Raw genomic sequence first — 14,567 nt, forward strand, 5'->3', positions numbered from 1 at the left:
TGGTAAAAGCAAAATGAGCAAGCAAAGTCAAACAACAAGTGACTTGGGGACACCAAAACAAGGGGTTCCAATTTTGGGAAGCTTTCTATCTTGACTATGAAGGTATTAGGGGCTGGTTTTATCCTGAAAACATAATTCTTCCTTGGAATACATCTGTGAAATTCAGTCCTCAGCTGTCTGCTAATTACTGTCCCATCACAGGAAAATTTTTCACTTCTGGCTTTACCATATGAACTGGTTTGAGACAACTTTTAGTTTCTGAATATGTAGATGAAAGTAGTGTGTGCATTATTATTTTCCTCTAAGAAAGTGTGAATACAGTCAGTAACACAAAACTCTGTGGAATGGGCAAGAACAGCATGTTCTCTGCCTAGGGTACTCTATAATAGTCTCTGTAATATTCCCCATAACCTTTTGCATAATCACAGAATTGCTGTGTTTGGAAAAGACAGGCAAGGTCATCGAGTCCAACTGTTAACTCAGCTCATGTTCACCACTAATCCATGTCCCCCAGGCGTCACATCCACAGACCTTGTGAACGCTTCCAGGGAAGCTGAGTCCACCGCCTCCTTGCACAGCCTATTCTGATGGTTGATCACCTTTTCATTGAAGAAATTTTCCTAATATCCAATCTAAACCTCCCGTGGCACAGCTTGAAGCCATTTCCTCTCATCCTGTCTCTTGTTACCTGGCAGAAGAGGCCAACTTCCACCTGGCTACAGCCTCCTGTCAGGCAGTTGTAGAGAGTGATAAGGGTCCCCCGGATCCTCTGCTCCCGGCTGAGCACCCCCAGCTCCCTCAGCTGCTCCTCACCAGACTTCTGCTCCAGACCCTTCCCCAGCTCCATTGCCCTTCTCTGGACCCACTCCAGCCCCTCAATGTCCTCCTTGTAGTGAAGGGCCCAAAGCTGAGCACAGGATTTGAGGTGTGACCTCACCAGCACTGAGCACAGGGGGACAGTCCCTGCCCTGGTCCTGCTGGCCACATTAATTTTAATAACCTGTCAAGGTGCCAAGATGCCATTTGCCTTCTTGCCCACCTGGGCACATGCTGGCTCATGTTCAGCCGCTGTTGACCCACAGCTCCAGGTCCTTTTCTGCCAGGCAGTTTTTCAGCCCCTCTGCCCCCAGCATGGAGCAGTTGTGATCCAAGGGCAGGACCTGGAACTTTGCCCTGTGGAAGCTCACACAGTTTGCCTCAGTCCATTGATCCAGCCTGTCCAGATCCCTCTGCAAAGCCCTCCTGGTTCATACCAGGGCATGAGGTGTTTTTTTGCTGTATTGCTCTTGATGTTTCCTTTATGTTATGGTTGATTTTTCTGACTCCTGCTTACTATTAAACTTATGTTTTCAGGTAAGTATTTAGAAATAGAGACAGATCTTTCTTGTACTCTTAAGAGTCAATTTAGAGCCCATCATTTTATCAGTATTTTTTTTTCTTGAATCCACTTTTGCCAATTTTCTTAGAGGTGGATGGAAGATTTTGTTGATGGTCTTTGAATCTTCCAGAAATATAATACCTGGTTCTGCATCTCAGAGACGGTTCAAAACAGATGGTTAAAATTCACAAGAGCTTTGGCTGCAGGTTCTTCTCATTTTACCTAGTACATACAGGTTGCTTTTTTTTTATTTTTTCTTTGTATCCATGCATTTTACAACTTTTTTAAAGTTTATACCACTTTCTCATATTTTTAATTTCTTGGAAAACTTAGCACTCTATAGACATCTGGTTAATAGTCAGATGTTTTCACTTTGCCCTGTGTCTGGCTGCAATGGAGTTAATTTCTTCATAGCAGCTCATATGATGCAATGTTTTATATTTTTGACCAAAATAATGGCTATTGCTAAAATATGCCAAGCATGAAAATATCTATCTATATATATATATAAATATATATATAGTTATTTTGTGTGTTATTCTCTATTCAGAGAAATCTAATAAATGTTTTGAGCTGGAGCTCAAATATTCATAGAGGTTTCCCAGTAATAAAATGTTTTGCTGTCTTTTATAGGTTGACAAGAAAAGTTCTGAAATCCCTGACATAACTAAAATAAATAAATCACTAGAAAACTTAATTGAAGCTGCACATGTATTGGTCAGAGGAATAGTTGGTAGATGCAGTGGGCCTCCGCTGTTCCTTGCTTCTGTAAATTCAGATTCTCAGTGATCTGCATTGATCTCCGAGATCAGTGACTCAGGGATAGTTCTGCTCTTTGCAGAGTCACCAGGCCTTACTGGTTACTCACATCCTCTGTGCATCTCATTTGATCCTTTAAAGCATAATGATTGCCTCCACCTTGTGGGCCCATTCACTGAAACAGAATAAAAAACCCAAAAAAGTATTTTTTTTTCAAATTTGGAGGGTTGACCCTGCCTGGACTCCAGGGTGCTCAGGAAGCAGCTCCTCAGCTGGACTGGAAAGAGAAAATCCTACAAAAGGCTTGTGGGGAGAGATCACTCACGACTTACCATCACAGGAAAAACAGACACAACTTGGGAGAATTAACTTATTACCAATCAAATCAGAGCCGAATAATGAGGATTAAACTCAAATTTCCATCAGACAAGCCAAACTGTAGCCCCATTGCTGCCAAAACTTGGCAACACAAAGCCAGTACAGCACAGGAGGATTAAAAAATATCCGCTTTATTTACAGTTTTCCATGTACATGCTTAGTAAATATATTTTCTTCATAGCAAGTTGCTGTTCTGTATAAGCCAAACTGTGTGTACACCTATTTCTGTTTCTTTTTGGTTAAACAAAGTTAACAGTTCTGGCTAATGGTTTGGATCAAGATACAAGAGAAGACATTTAATGGCTGGAGAATGGCATTTGGGTAGAAAACAGATTAAAGCCCCTTCTCTGTAGTGAACCATTCAATCCTCATGAAGTGGGAGCCTACATATATCTTAAAGATGTCACTTTTGGCCTTAGTTTAAAATGGTTTTGCCATCAGCTGGATTCTAATTTAAATTAATTCTTCCTGCAAGTAGGATGTCATTCTCTGCAGGAGAAGCAATTTTCTGTGTTAGTTTTAAATGGCCAGTCCAGTTTATTTTTTCTCGGCTGCTCTCCTACTGCTATGAAATACCACTTTTTAGAGGCTAAAAAATAGTAATTTGAATGAAGAGTAGTTTAAAAACATGCCAGTTAAGGCTGTGTAGCTATGCCTGCAAAGTCATACATCCAATTACAAATGCCGAGAGCAGTCCCTTCAAATTAATGACTCCAACAGAGTCATGGGACAGAGGAACGACGCAGTTCGATGGGACTCTGGAGCCCTGATGAGTTCAGAGCTGCCGTAGCTGTGCTCTGGACAGACCTGACCATCACTGGGTGGTGCTGGAGGCAGCTCAGCATTGTGTGTCCTGCACAAACACGAGAGGTGTTCAAAGCCTGGCGCTGGGAGGGGAGGGCGCTTCGGCCATCCCTGTGTTGGATCCAGGTGCCAGCTGATAAATGCTGGGCCGACTGCTTAGCAGGGGAGGTGCAGAGGGAGACAGCTTGTCTAAATAAACCTGTTCAAGGAGCAAGCAAAGGCTTTTATTGCCTGGAGAAACTCAGTATTCAAGTGGCATATGCTCCATTTTCTCATAAATCATCTTAAAATCGTCCAAGGGTGTTCCTTTCTAACCCATGGCCGTTATTATACAGCAGAACTCTCCTAGTTGAGATGGACAAAGAATTTCTTTGACACTCTAATCCATGAGCCAACAGTGAAGGAATTTTTGTCCAGGAAGGCAGCTAAATACTGATGAGATGACCACATATTATAGAAAAGCTGTTTGAGCCCTGTGGTCAAAGTTGAAGCTCTTTTTCATTAAAACATTATTTTGTGTCCCTTTTAATCCTTTCCTAAAGCACACCTTCCACTTCAGGGTTTTTTTTTTTGGTGTAGAGAGAGTTCAGGAACAAAGAGCTGTCATTGAGAGTTAAGGTGTTTGCTCATTTGGTGGTTTGATAGGGAGTGTTGGTTTGAAGGATTTTTAAGTCACAGGTTACACACAGACCATGAAATAGTTCTCTTTGTAGTAAAAAGTGTTGTCAATGTGTGCACCCCAGCTCCTTATCAACAAATTGTTTCTGGAAGATGTTTCTTCCTCTCTGACAGGGGTAGAATGGAGCTACTGCCACCAACAGGCATCAAATTAGTGAATAAATTTTAATGTTTAAATATCAGAACTAGATCGCTGTAGAGAGATGATTTGTTTTTTTTTTTTAATCCAGTATCACGTGAGGGTGAGAATATTCTTAATGTTCTTAGAGATCCTCAGCACTAATTGGAGATGTGTGATCAGGAAATCAGTGGAGTTTTGTCACTGCTGTTTCTCACCAATCTATGTGTGGGCTTTTTTTGTGTTCACTGAGATTGCACAGCACTCTGTAGTTTCCTCACACCTTTGCTCCTACTGAATGTAGGCCTCCTGTTAGAGGATGTCTTCGGGGCCTAAGATAAAAATATATTTTCTTCTCATATTGAGAAAGTGGAGATGATTTTTTCATATAGGTAGTTGAGATTGAGTTCTTTGTTTGAAGTACTTACCTGCTTTGGGTTTTGTATGAATTTTTTTTTGTATGGCCATAATTTTTAGTGCTTAGTCTTCATGCACAAATATTCTACACGTATGAAGTAGCTCCATTTTAACAAAGAAGTATTTTGATACTACAATTCTGTATGTTGTTTTTAAGTCTTTTAAAATAGTATTTGTGGTCTGTTTTGAAAGCAGGGAGACAGCAGTGTTTACTGTAATACATCTCTTCACCTTGACCCTTGGCTGGACTGAAAGAACTGACAAACTGATCTGCCTGACAGAGGCAAGTCAGGAAAGAAAAACAATGTGAAACATTCATTGGCTTCTATGGTTGTAGTTATTCACTAACATGGATCACAAGCAAACTCAAATCTGTGGCTCTCCTTTTTTTAGTAGAATTCCAATACTCAAAAGTTAATAGGGTTGCATATTAATATGAAAAGGTAATAAATGGTTTTGTTATTTGTTTTCAGCCTCTTCATCATTAAATTGATTAATGTTTAGATAGGAGATTTTAGGAGTAAGGTGCTTGGTTTCTGTTCAGACAACTACTAGGAATTACATGATTCCTAGTGAACTAGAGAAAATTCCATTCTTCTCATCAGAGCTTTCATTCCAATATATGGTTCTGGATTTCTTTTAGCTAAAGCATGTTTTGTCCATAGGTATATAAAATCTTTTGGGGCTTTTTTGTAATGCTTTTCAGTTTTGTTTACTGCCCACTGAACAAAAGCAGAGTAATTAATTAATTAAGCCAGTATGTGAAGTACCCTCAGGGAAACAATTTAATAAGCAGATTATATTCTCAGGTACATGGTGTGGCTCTTGAGGACAGTCCTGTGCAGGGTCAGGAGTTGGACCCCATGATCCTTGTGGATCTCTTCCAACTCAGCTTATTTTGTGATTCTGTGTGTTCTGATTCTTTGTGAGAAGACTTTCTTGTGTTGGTAGCCTGGTCCTGCTGAGAAATTTGTGATAATTCATTTTATTCTTGCAAATAAGCTAACAGAGGTTGTTTAATGAAGAAAATGTGAAAATATGTGTTTGTTTCATAGAATCATTAAGTTTGGAAAAGAACTGTAAGATAGAAACTGACTGTTTCCTTACACCCCTGCTCAGCACACTAAATGAGACCTATACAAGCAGGTTCTGTTTGAAGGGGATTTTTCTTTATGTTCAAATATCCCTTTCAAGTATTGCAGAAAAATATCAGTGCTAGAACTATGTGCTTTTAGTATAAATGAATAATTTACAACTATATTAAGGAATTAAATGGGGACATTATGAAACTCTTTATACCTATAAAGCAGCAATGTTTTCCAAAAATCATAGAAGTCCACAGAGAAGAGGCATAGATCAAGGAATTTTTGTAATGAAATTGGAAAAATCATTAGTAGGTGTTGAAAAGCTGGGGACTCCCCAGGCAGAGGAACTGGAAGCTGGGCAGAATCATGGCTGGCTGTGTTTGAATTCAGTTTGCTTTTTTGTTTTTCCTCATTCTGGAAACTCTAAATATTAATTTCAGGTTTCAGTTTAGTATTAAACCACTACCAGCTGTCAGCCTACAGTTTTCTGTCTCAGGATACCTGAGAAAGCTAAACTTCTCCCTGCACACCTTGTTTCCTTCTGGTTATGTGTCTAGTAAAGAAATTGTAGTTTATGCAGATTATGTGATCAGGCTTAACCCATGCTGCTTTAGCTTTTGCTTGTGTCCTTCATTTTTGTAAGGAACAGCCAGGACACTTTAAACCTTTGTTCCATTGGAGTGAGGCCACAGAGACAGTCTTTGTTTCAGTCTCAGCTGAGTATTTACAAAATATTGCTTGAATTAAAACAGCTGCTTCCATGTTGTATTTCTTTTCAGTCCTGCTGTTTGCATGACAGAAGCAAGTCTGGACAGACTACAGCTTTGCTCTTACTGGTTTTTTATTTATATTTTGTTTTCCTATCTCATCATGGCAGCTACAGCATATTTTGTATTTACATGGAATTGCTTACTCTGGAGATTGAATCAACTGAGAGAGGAAAAAAAAAAAGAAAAATTCACTGGGTTTATTTATAATTTTCTTCCTTCCTTCCTGAAACTTTTACATAATGCCTTAATTTGCTGACTTTGTTTTTTCTTGTCTGCATCTTCTACAACTTCATCTGATATAAGGAATTTTATTTTTATAAGCTTAAAGGGTCTCTGATTTTTTATCGATGCTGCTAATTATTTATCTATAGAGACACTTGGGTTTTTTTTTTTTACTTTTATTTTTATATTTCAGAATTTCAGTAAAAGAATTCCTCATTTGCTTTCAAAAAGAAATCAACTGATTACTGTCTATTAATTTTTATCTCAGAAGAGTGTTTTGTTGCAAGTGTTGTGTGGCTTTCTAGTTAACAGGTTGAAAACTTATCCTATTGAAGAGGTTGAAGACATTCTGGGAATGATTTGGAAGTGCAGGCCTTCAAAATGAGGAGTTACATGTTGGGAGTTAGGCTGAACCAAAGAACTGTTTTGAACCCTAATTATTCTTGAATCAGCACTAAAGAGAAAATTTTATTTCTGTCCGTTGATTTGCAATAACAGGAGTGGAAGAAGGTCAAATCCAAAGAGATTGTTAAAAGATTTGCCCTTAAATAAGATGAATAATGAAGCCAGTACTAGAAAAGATAATCCTAAGATTATCAGAACAATTAAATATGGAAAAGAGACAAATAAATTGTTCATTAATTGCAAAATCTTGAGAACTTCAATGAAATTTGTAGCATTTTTACAGAAATCCACAGTAACGTGAATGAATTTAGAGACACATGTTTCTGAGGGATCATTTTTTAAATTTTGATTTTTTCTCTTTTATTTTCTTTGGATAAATATCATACTGGTTTTATTAAATAAAGGGGAAAAAAAGTTCCCCTTTAGGCATCATGCAGCACATCTTGTTTTGATAATGTTTCTCTTTCTACTGTAGGATAATTTTTCTCCCCATTTGTTCTTGCAGTGTTAGAAACTGTGTTACCTGCATTGCTTTTGTACATAGTTACCTTCTTTTTGATGTTTGCTCTTTAGGTAATGATTCTGACGTTGACCTTGACAGGAAGGAAGATGAACGAGAAAAAACTCCCAAGAGGCCCAGGGTTCAGAGAACAGAGAAAACAACATCAACCAAGGAGACTGAGCAGATTTCAGGAGCTAAAAATCCTATTATAAGTGTGGTTTTGACAGCCCATGAAACTATTCCAGGTAATCAAAATCACCAATTATATAATAATATTTTTTAAAATTATGCTGACACTATATAAAACATTCATTGGTCTAAGACAAAATTGCTTGGAATATTTAGTGTATGAAAAATATTTAGCATTATTTGATTATCTTGATAGAGACTCCACATCTGGCAGCTATGTAACTGTAGAATTTCAGTCACATTTCTGCCTAGGTACCAGAAATGCTGGACCTGGCTGTAGTTAACCTCAGTTACTGCATTAACATTAGTTATGTTTAGTCTGTGAATAGTTTAAAAGCAGAAAATGCTAAAACACTGACCAGAGAACAGAAAAGTGCATATATATTTGAAAATCAACTTCTACATAAAGATAAGAGGATTCAAACTATTTAGTTAAACCTAGATTTGTATTTGACTGTTTATATAGACCATTAACTAGTTATAAATCATTAACCATCCTGACTGACTGTCAGAATCCATTTTTTATAGTTTTGTACATAATTTTCAGCTTTGTTGTTTTGTTTTTCTCCTTTTCATTATTGATAACATTTCTGAGTATTTGTTTTGCTTATACCTATCAGAACAACTTCAAGTCTTCATTTTGTTGTTGTGGGTTGAAAGCTAGCAGGAATCTCTGTGTTGTTAATATCTTTAGATATTGAGATCTGTGATATGCTGGTTCAGGACTCATGGAGGTCTAGGTAAATTAACACCTTTTAGGTGTTAATTTATGGATATAGACAAACCTCCCTTCCTCAGGGCTTTTGGAAAGAACCATAACTAGAGATTCCCCTCTCCTAGTGCTAAATTTTATGCACTTTGTAGAAGTTTTTATCTTAGACCTGCACATTTCTGGCAGGGACTGGAAGAATTTCCAAGAGGGGGAGGAAAGATAGGATGGATAATGCAATCAAAGATCCATTTCCTTACAAAACTGGCCTAAAAAGGCAAATGAAATAATAATAAATATAGATAATGAAGCAAATATAGGAAGCATGTGATGCAGGAGAGGAATGTAAATCTAGTGGATGTTGTTGCCTTAATTACTACCTAGTAAAAGTTTTCTTTGGAAAACCAAAATCTTTGGCTTTGTTGCACATATGCTTTTTGAGGTACTCAAAGTAGTAAAATAACTTAAAATTTGGAGGTACTTGGCACAGTACATCAAACATTCAGAAAACTTTAATGAACTAAAAGGATTTATGGTCAAGTATGAACCTGCAGCAGTTTTTAAAGGTCTTCTCATCTATTTGACTGACAATAATCTTACTTCATTCAAGTTCCCAGCTAAATTATGAGTAATAAAAAAGTCAATACTCTTCAAAAAGTTATGAATTGTCACCTAACTTTTCAGAATTTGGAAATTCTAGAAGACACAATGTAAGTTATTAAAGTTTCAAATGAAAAATATTCATTTAATGCAATTATGGTATAATTTATTTTCATTGATTTTCCTTCTATTTTTTTCCATTAATTTCCACAATCTAACTATATCTTAATGGCACTAGCATTTCTTAGACAGTTCCCCTTGCTCAGTAATACTTAAATATCTGGAGTTTTTAATAAAGATCTTTCACAGTCTTTTTCATGGTAATTTTTCTGGAGATTTGTGCTGAAGAGATGAATTACTGCGTTAGACTGCTGTTGAAGAATATAAATAGATAAAGCAGTTCTCCCTTCTCTTCTGCTTTCTTTATACTAGGCCATCTGTAATGTTAAGGTGAAAATAAAGTTTAAAGTTCCTTAAGCACTATCTAAACTAAGTCCTCTCTCTGCAGGCATTAGCAATCTGTACCCACCTATTACCTAGTTTTGAGGATGCATGGAAATATCCCTTTTTGTGTCCATTGCAGCAAAATTCTGTTGAAAGATTTCCGATGACAATTAAAAAATTAGAGAAGGCCTTAAGAATTACCTGGTTTTTATTCCCATTACTAAGCAACTACTTAGACCGTATTTTTCCCCTCTTAAATAAAAGATTATTTCAGAAGTATTGCATTAACATTTTGCTGTAACTTTTCTAAACACTAATGAGGTTTGGGATGTTGGGTTTGTATCATTTAGATTATGACTAAATGGGTTTTCAAAATCCCTTGGAACAAACAGGATAAGTCAGTTTTTAACTTCCCAGAAAGGATATTTGGGCACCTTTGATTTTCCCCGGTGTTCTTCTGTAATGTTTTCCTGGGAGGCATATGAAAGATTTACAGCTATAGAAATCTGAAAGCTGGCATTAACCAGATTAAATACAGCTTGAATAATCAAGTTGTAGATTGTTTTTAGTGCAAGCCTTGAAGTTCCTTGATAGGCTTGAGAGGTCAGCCTGGGCAAAGCTTCTGCAGGGCAAGGCCAAGCACAGGGTCCTGCACCTGGACATGGAGTGATAGGATAAGAAAAAATAGCTTCAAACTGAAAAAAACTAGTTTTAGATTAGTTCTTCACTCTGAGGGTGGTGAGGCTTGGAAAAGTTTGCTCAAAGAATTTGTGGATGCCCCAGCCCTGGAAGTGTTCAAGGCCAGGTTGGATGGGGCTTTGAGCAGTCTGGTCTAGTGGAAGGTGGCTCTGCTCACAGCAGGCAGGTTGGAATTAGATGACCTTTAAGGTCCCTTCCTACCCAAACTACCCTGTGGTTTTATAGCTGGAGGGATGTGGAGACCTTGAAGAGGAGTGCTGAGTTCCTGAGCACACCAAGGCATCAGATCAAACACAGGACAGTTTTTTCATAAGCATCACAATTAAGAGAGGGAATAACTACAATTATATGCATTTCTGAAAATTATTTTGAATGACAGACACTTTTTTTCATAGTCTACTTTTAAGAACAAGTGATTAAATTTGTCCAATATTCCATCTTCTGGCTTTTTAATGTATTTTGTTTCCCATGTTTAAATTCTGTAAATATCAAGGTGTCAAAAACCAATTTATTATTCATGCTCGGTTAGTTTGATTCAGGAGAGATGTGAACATCTATATTATTGTTTTATGTAAATTCTGTAATATTGTAAAGACTCAGCTTGTTACTAGAAGATTCATTTTAAGTTCCTGTTAAGATGGTCAGTAGTAGATTATTTTTTTGTTTGTTTGTTTTCAAGAAATACAAAAATAGCATGAAGTATTCAGTTTCATTAAAATAATTAATTTTTGTCCTCTAAAGGAGTTTTTTTTTTTCAACTACAAATTCTTAATACAACACTGTGAAGGCTTTTCTATCCCTGATTTCCACTGTCCATAAAAGTCCACCTGAGTTCTCATGCTACTGTGTGAGAGGATTCTATCTGTAATCTATGAACACTTAGTTCCTTCTTCCATCGAAATTTTTGGGCAGTGGGGAGGAAGTGGAAGAATGTAATTTTGCTCACTATTTTGGGACTGACTTAGTTTAACTGGTAGCAGTCTTTTTAACTGATATTAGTCTTTTTTGTTTAAGATAATTTCTGTACTGTACTTCATTGAATGATGATTGTGGGTTTATGACACATCTGAATGGATTTAATATCAGACAAAATGAGCCTCCTGGGAAAAGGAGGAGGACTGGGACTACCCCTTTTCAAAGTATCTTGGTCAGTAAGTACAGACTGCTGTCAAAAGCAATTCTGTTCTCCAGCCCCAGCTTTCTGTCCTTCAGATCATTGTGCCTGTTGATGCATTTCTGTAGTAAAGCACACTAGAAAATTAATAATGTATTTGTAGGAGAGGTATGGTATAGATTTTAGGCAGATCCCCTCTTTAATCCTTTTCAGAAACTTCGTTGCTGGTACTTTTCAGGCATCACCAACATGTAGTTGAATGGAGGGGCAGAGAAAAGATGTTGTCCTTATGCTGACTTAAATGTTCAATTAGACAAACAGCAGTTGTTCATGTTATTGTGGGTTTACAGACTGATTTAGTTCAGACAATCTAATGCCTAGTTCTGGTGAAACGGGGAATCTTCATCCTCCCATACATGGGTCTGTGTTTCTATTTTTGTCTAAATTAAAATGTGTTCAATCTCAGGGTGTTCTAACCTACACAAATGTTAAATGGTCCTTTTGCCTTTTTTAGCTTTATTTTGAGGATTAGAGACAGCTTTGCTTGGAGAGCTTTGGGATTACGTGTAGGGTTGGTTTCTGATGATTTGACTTTCAGAACTGTCTTACTGTGGATCACACACATTTGGAGCACATTTCACAGGATATTGTGGAAGCTGAAAAAAGTAATTCCTTCAAAAAAAATTGTAAGAAACAAATACCTCATATCCATAGCATATTATTTTAACTGTACAGGCCAGAGTTATGGTCTGTACATTAAAATCTGTTATGTATACCTACATTATGAAGTTGTTTTTTTTACTTCAGCTAAAGTCCTTTTATAAAACAAAAGAGTTGGTCTAAAGGCAGCATGCAGCATTTTATAGGAAAGAAAAAAGATATTGTGTAAAGTCTCGTGGATTCTGACCATTGTTGAGCTGGTGTTTGCATTATCATATTTAATATGTATCAGTTAATTAATCCCATCTTGAATGCATTTATATTTTCAGTCTCTGTGACATTATGCAGTAATTGTTCTATAACTTAATTACATGTGGGGTGAAAGTGAATATTCCTTTATTTAAGTGTGCATTGAACTGGTTTTTTTGGGTTGCAAGATAATGATTATTCACACTTTTTTTTTTCACAGTATTAATAATGACAGAATTTTTTCTGATATTTAACTTTCAGTTACCTCTCTTCTAAGATGAAGGTCTCCAAATTCTGCATCCCTTTCCCAAACAAAACACTTCTGATTTTGTCTTTGTTACTGTTTTTTTGGTTCTTCTTTATCCTTTTTTGTGATCCATACTCGAAGCTTTAGGACATTTGCAGAATTTAGTTGAATTAATAGGAATTGATGTTTTTTCCTGGTGTATTTCTGACCCCTTCCTAATAATTCCATTGCCTTTTAGACTGTTGATAAGTATAGGAGAACTCTGTAGTGAAGGACAGGCTGTTTTTCTAAGGGACAGACTCTAAGACACTGGAGGCCATCTCTGAGTTTGAGCCAGAGATGAGGCTCACTGAGTAATGCTTATCTGTAGAAACTGCTGTCAGAATGCCATGAAGAACTCAAATCTTATTCTTCTGAAGGCAGCTTTACTTAGATGATATTGACTGAAAAGAGGAAAGCAAAAGGCATAAATATAGTCTAGTAAACTAAAGTCGATTCTGCCATTAAAATAGAGATATGATAGTGCTGGAGGAAGAATTTTTCTGAAAGAAATGATCAGTAGAGTAAACTTCTTTTTTAACCCTGATATTTATATGCTTTGACTTCTTGAAATGCTTGCCTAGGGAAGCAGGAAAACCTTTATCTTCCTTATTGGCATTTGATGTTTTTAATGAAAGATAAGACCTTTTATGTGTTTGCTTTATTCTTAGGCATTTCCCTAACCTGAATACTGAGTGCATTCTTTTGGGATTTGGGACATGTGGGGACTAGACTAGGTATAGCCTAGAAACCAATTTTCTCACTTCCTGGGCAAATGTTGTAGTCATTAGTCTGTGTTCTAGTGGTGATTGCTGTGGCTGCTGGTCTGTTGGCACCCTCAGGCAGCATCCCAAGTGGATGGAGACATCTAATGTTTCTTAATGCTTCCCTATCTTCTAAGGGTGAGAAGTAGCAACCTCCCACTAGGGGACAAGATTGCCTTTTGTGAGCAGGTACTTCATCAGCATGACTGAAAATCTGAATCTCCCTCTTCAAGTTTTTAAAGACATTTGTCTCTCTGTTAAATGCATAGGTAATTTAGAGGCAGTAACATGAGGATAACCTTGGAGCATTCTGCCCACTCAAAGTATGTAAAATGCTGGTGAGTTAGTATTTATCTAGTGAGTATATATTCAGTTCACCCAACTTAGATGATTAAATTTTTATAGTGGTAGTACAAAAGTCTATTAAACCATTTGGCAGTCTTTTTAGGAAATGCTCAAACATCCTGAAACACAGAAGGGCACAGAGGAGAGTTAGTGCGGAGCATTTAATGAGAATTTTTGTCTCACACTGAAGAAATGGGAGGCCTAGAAGAGGCAGTCATGCATATAAAGCAGTTTAAGGTCTATTTTCTTTTAACTGAGTCATTCTAAATATAGAATTTGATTCTATTTTAAGTATTGAAGTTTCAGAACACGTTTATGGTGTCTGATGTCTATTCTGTTACCTTTGTACTGAACCCACAGACTGAGCCATGCTCCTGTGCTTTAATGACAAGGTCCCATCTCACTGGGACAGTGCAATTTGGGAGATGCAATCCTTTGAACAACCTGACATTTTTGGGAAACAGAGAAACAGGAAGAATAGAAGTTGTAATGTTCTAGAAATGTTTAGGGTGAAAACTTGGAAGATAAGTTCTGTTGAACCTGCAGAATCTTTAGTACAGAACTGAAAGCATTATTAAAAAACAGTACTCCAAAAAAGCTGGTTTTAGATGCAAACAGTTTGGTGAGCAACAGAGCTATTATAGTTTAGTTATCCTGTTTAATTACAGGGTTGCCTAATGTCCAGTCTGATAAGAAAAGCTTCAATAACTTTAGGTACTCCCATATGGTCTCTTCTCAAAATACCTCAATTTCCCACTTAAAATCACTCTGAAGGACCCACAGAATCTCTGTTTTTCTCCTTGTTGTCTACAGCACTTCTTTCCTTCATGTCCTCCTAGACTCCTCACTAGACCTTTCACACCTGTTGTTGGGTAGCCCTCACTGTGATTTCAGAAATTTTATGTTAGTGCTGACTATATTTATAAATAATGTCTTCAGGAATTTGGGCTAAATGCATTCAGTAGAACCTCTTCTGCTCCCAGCGGAGATTG

The 14,567-nt window shown here is 37.1% G+C and overlaps 1 protein-coding gene across 1 annotated transcript in view; it reads left to right on the forward strand.

The window, feature by feature from the left end:
- Nucleotides 1-14,567, forward strand: part of ZFAT (zinc finger and AT-hook domain containing) — a 74,467-nt gene that overhangs the window by 16,824 nt on the left and 43,076 nt on the right. Inside the window, exon 4 of the mRNA XM_021542388.2 lies at nucleotides 7,588-7,761. Within this exon, the coding sequence (XP_021398063.2) occupies nucleotides 7,588-7,761 (174 nt within the window). The remainder of the gene's footprint in view (nucleotides 1-7,587; nucleotides 7,762-14,567) is intronic.

This window comes from Lonchura striata, chromosome 1 (genome assembly GCF_046129695.1).
Source record: "Lonchura striata isolate bLonStr1 chromosome 1, bLonStr1.mat, whole genome shotgun sequence".
Classification (NCBI taxonomy): domain Eukaryota; kingdom Metazoa; phylum Chordata; class Aves; order Passeriformes; family Estrildidae; genus Lonchura; species Lonchura striata.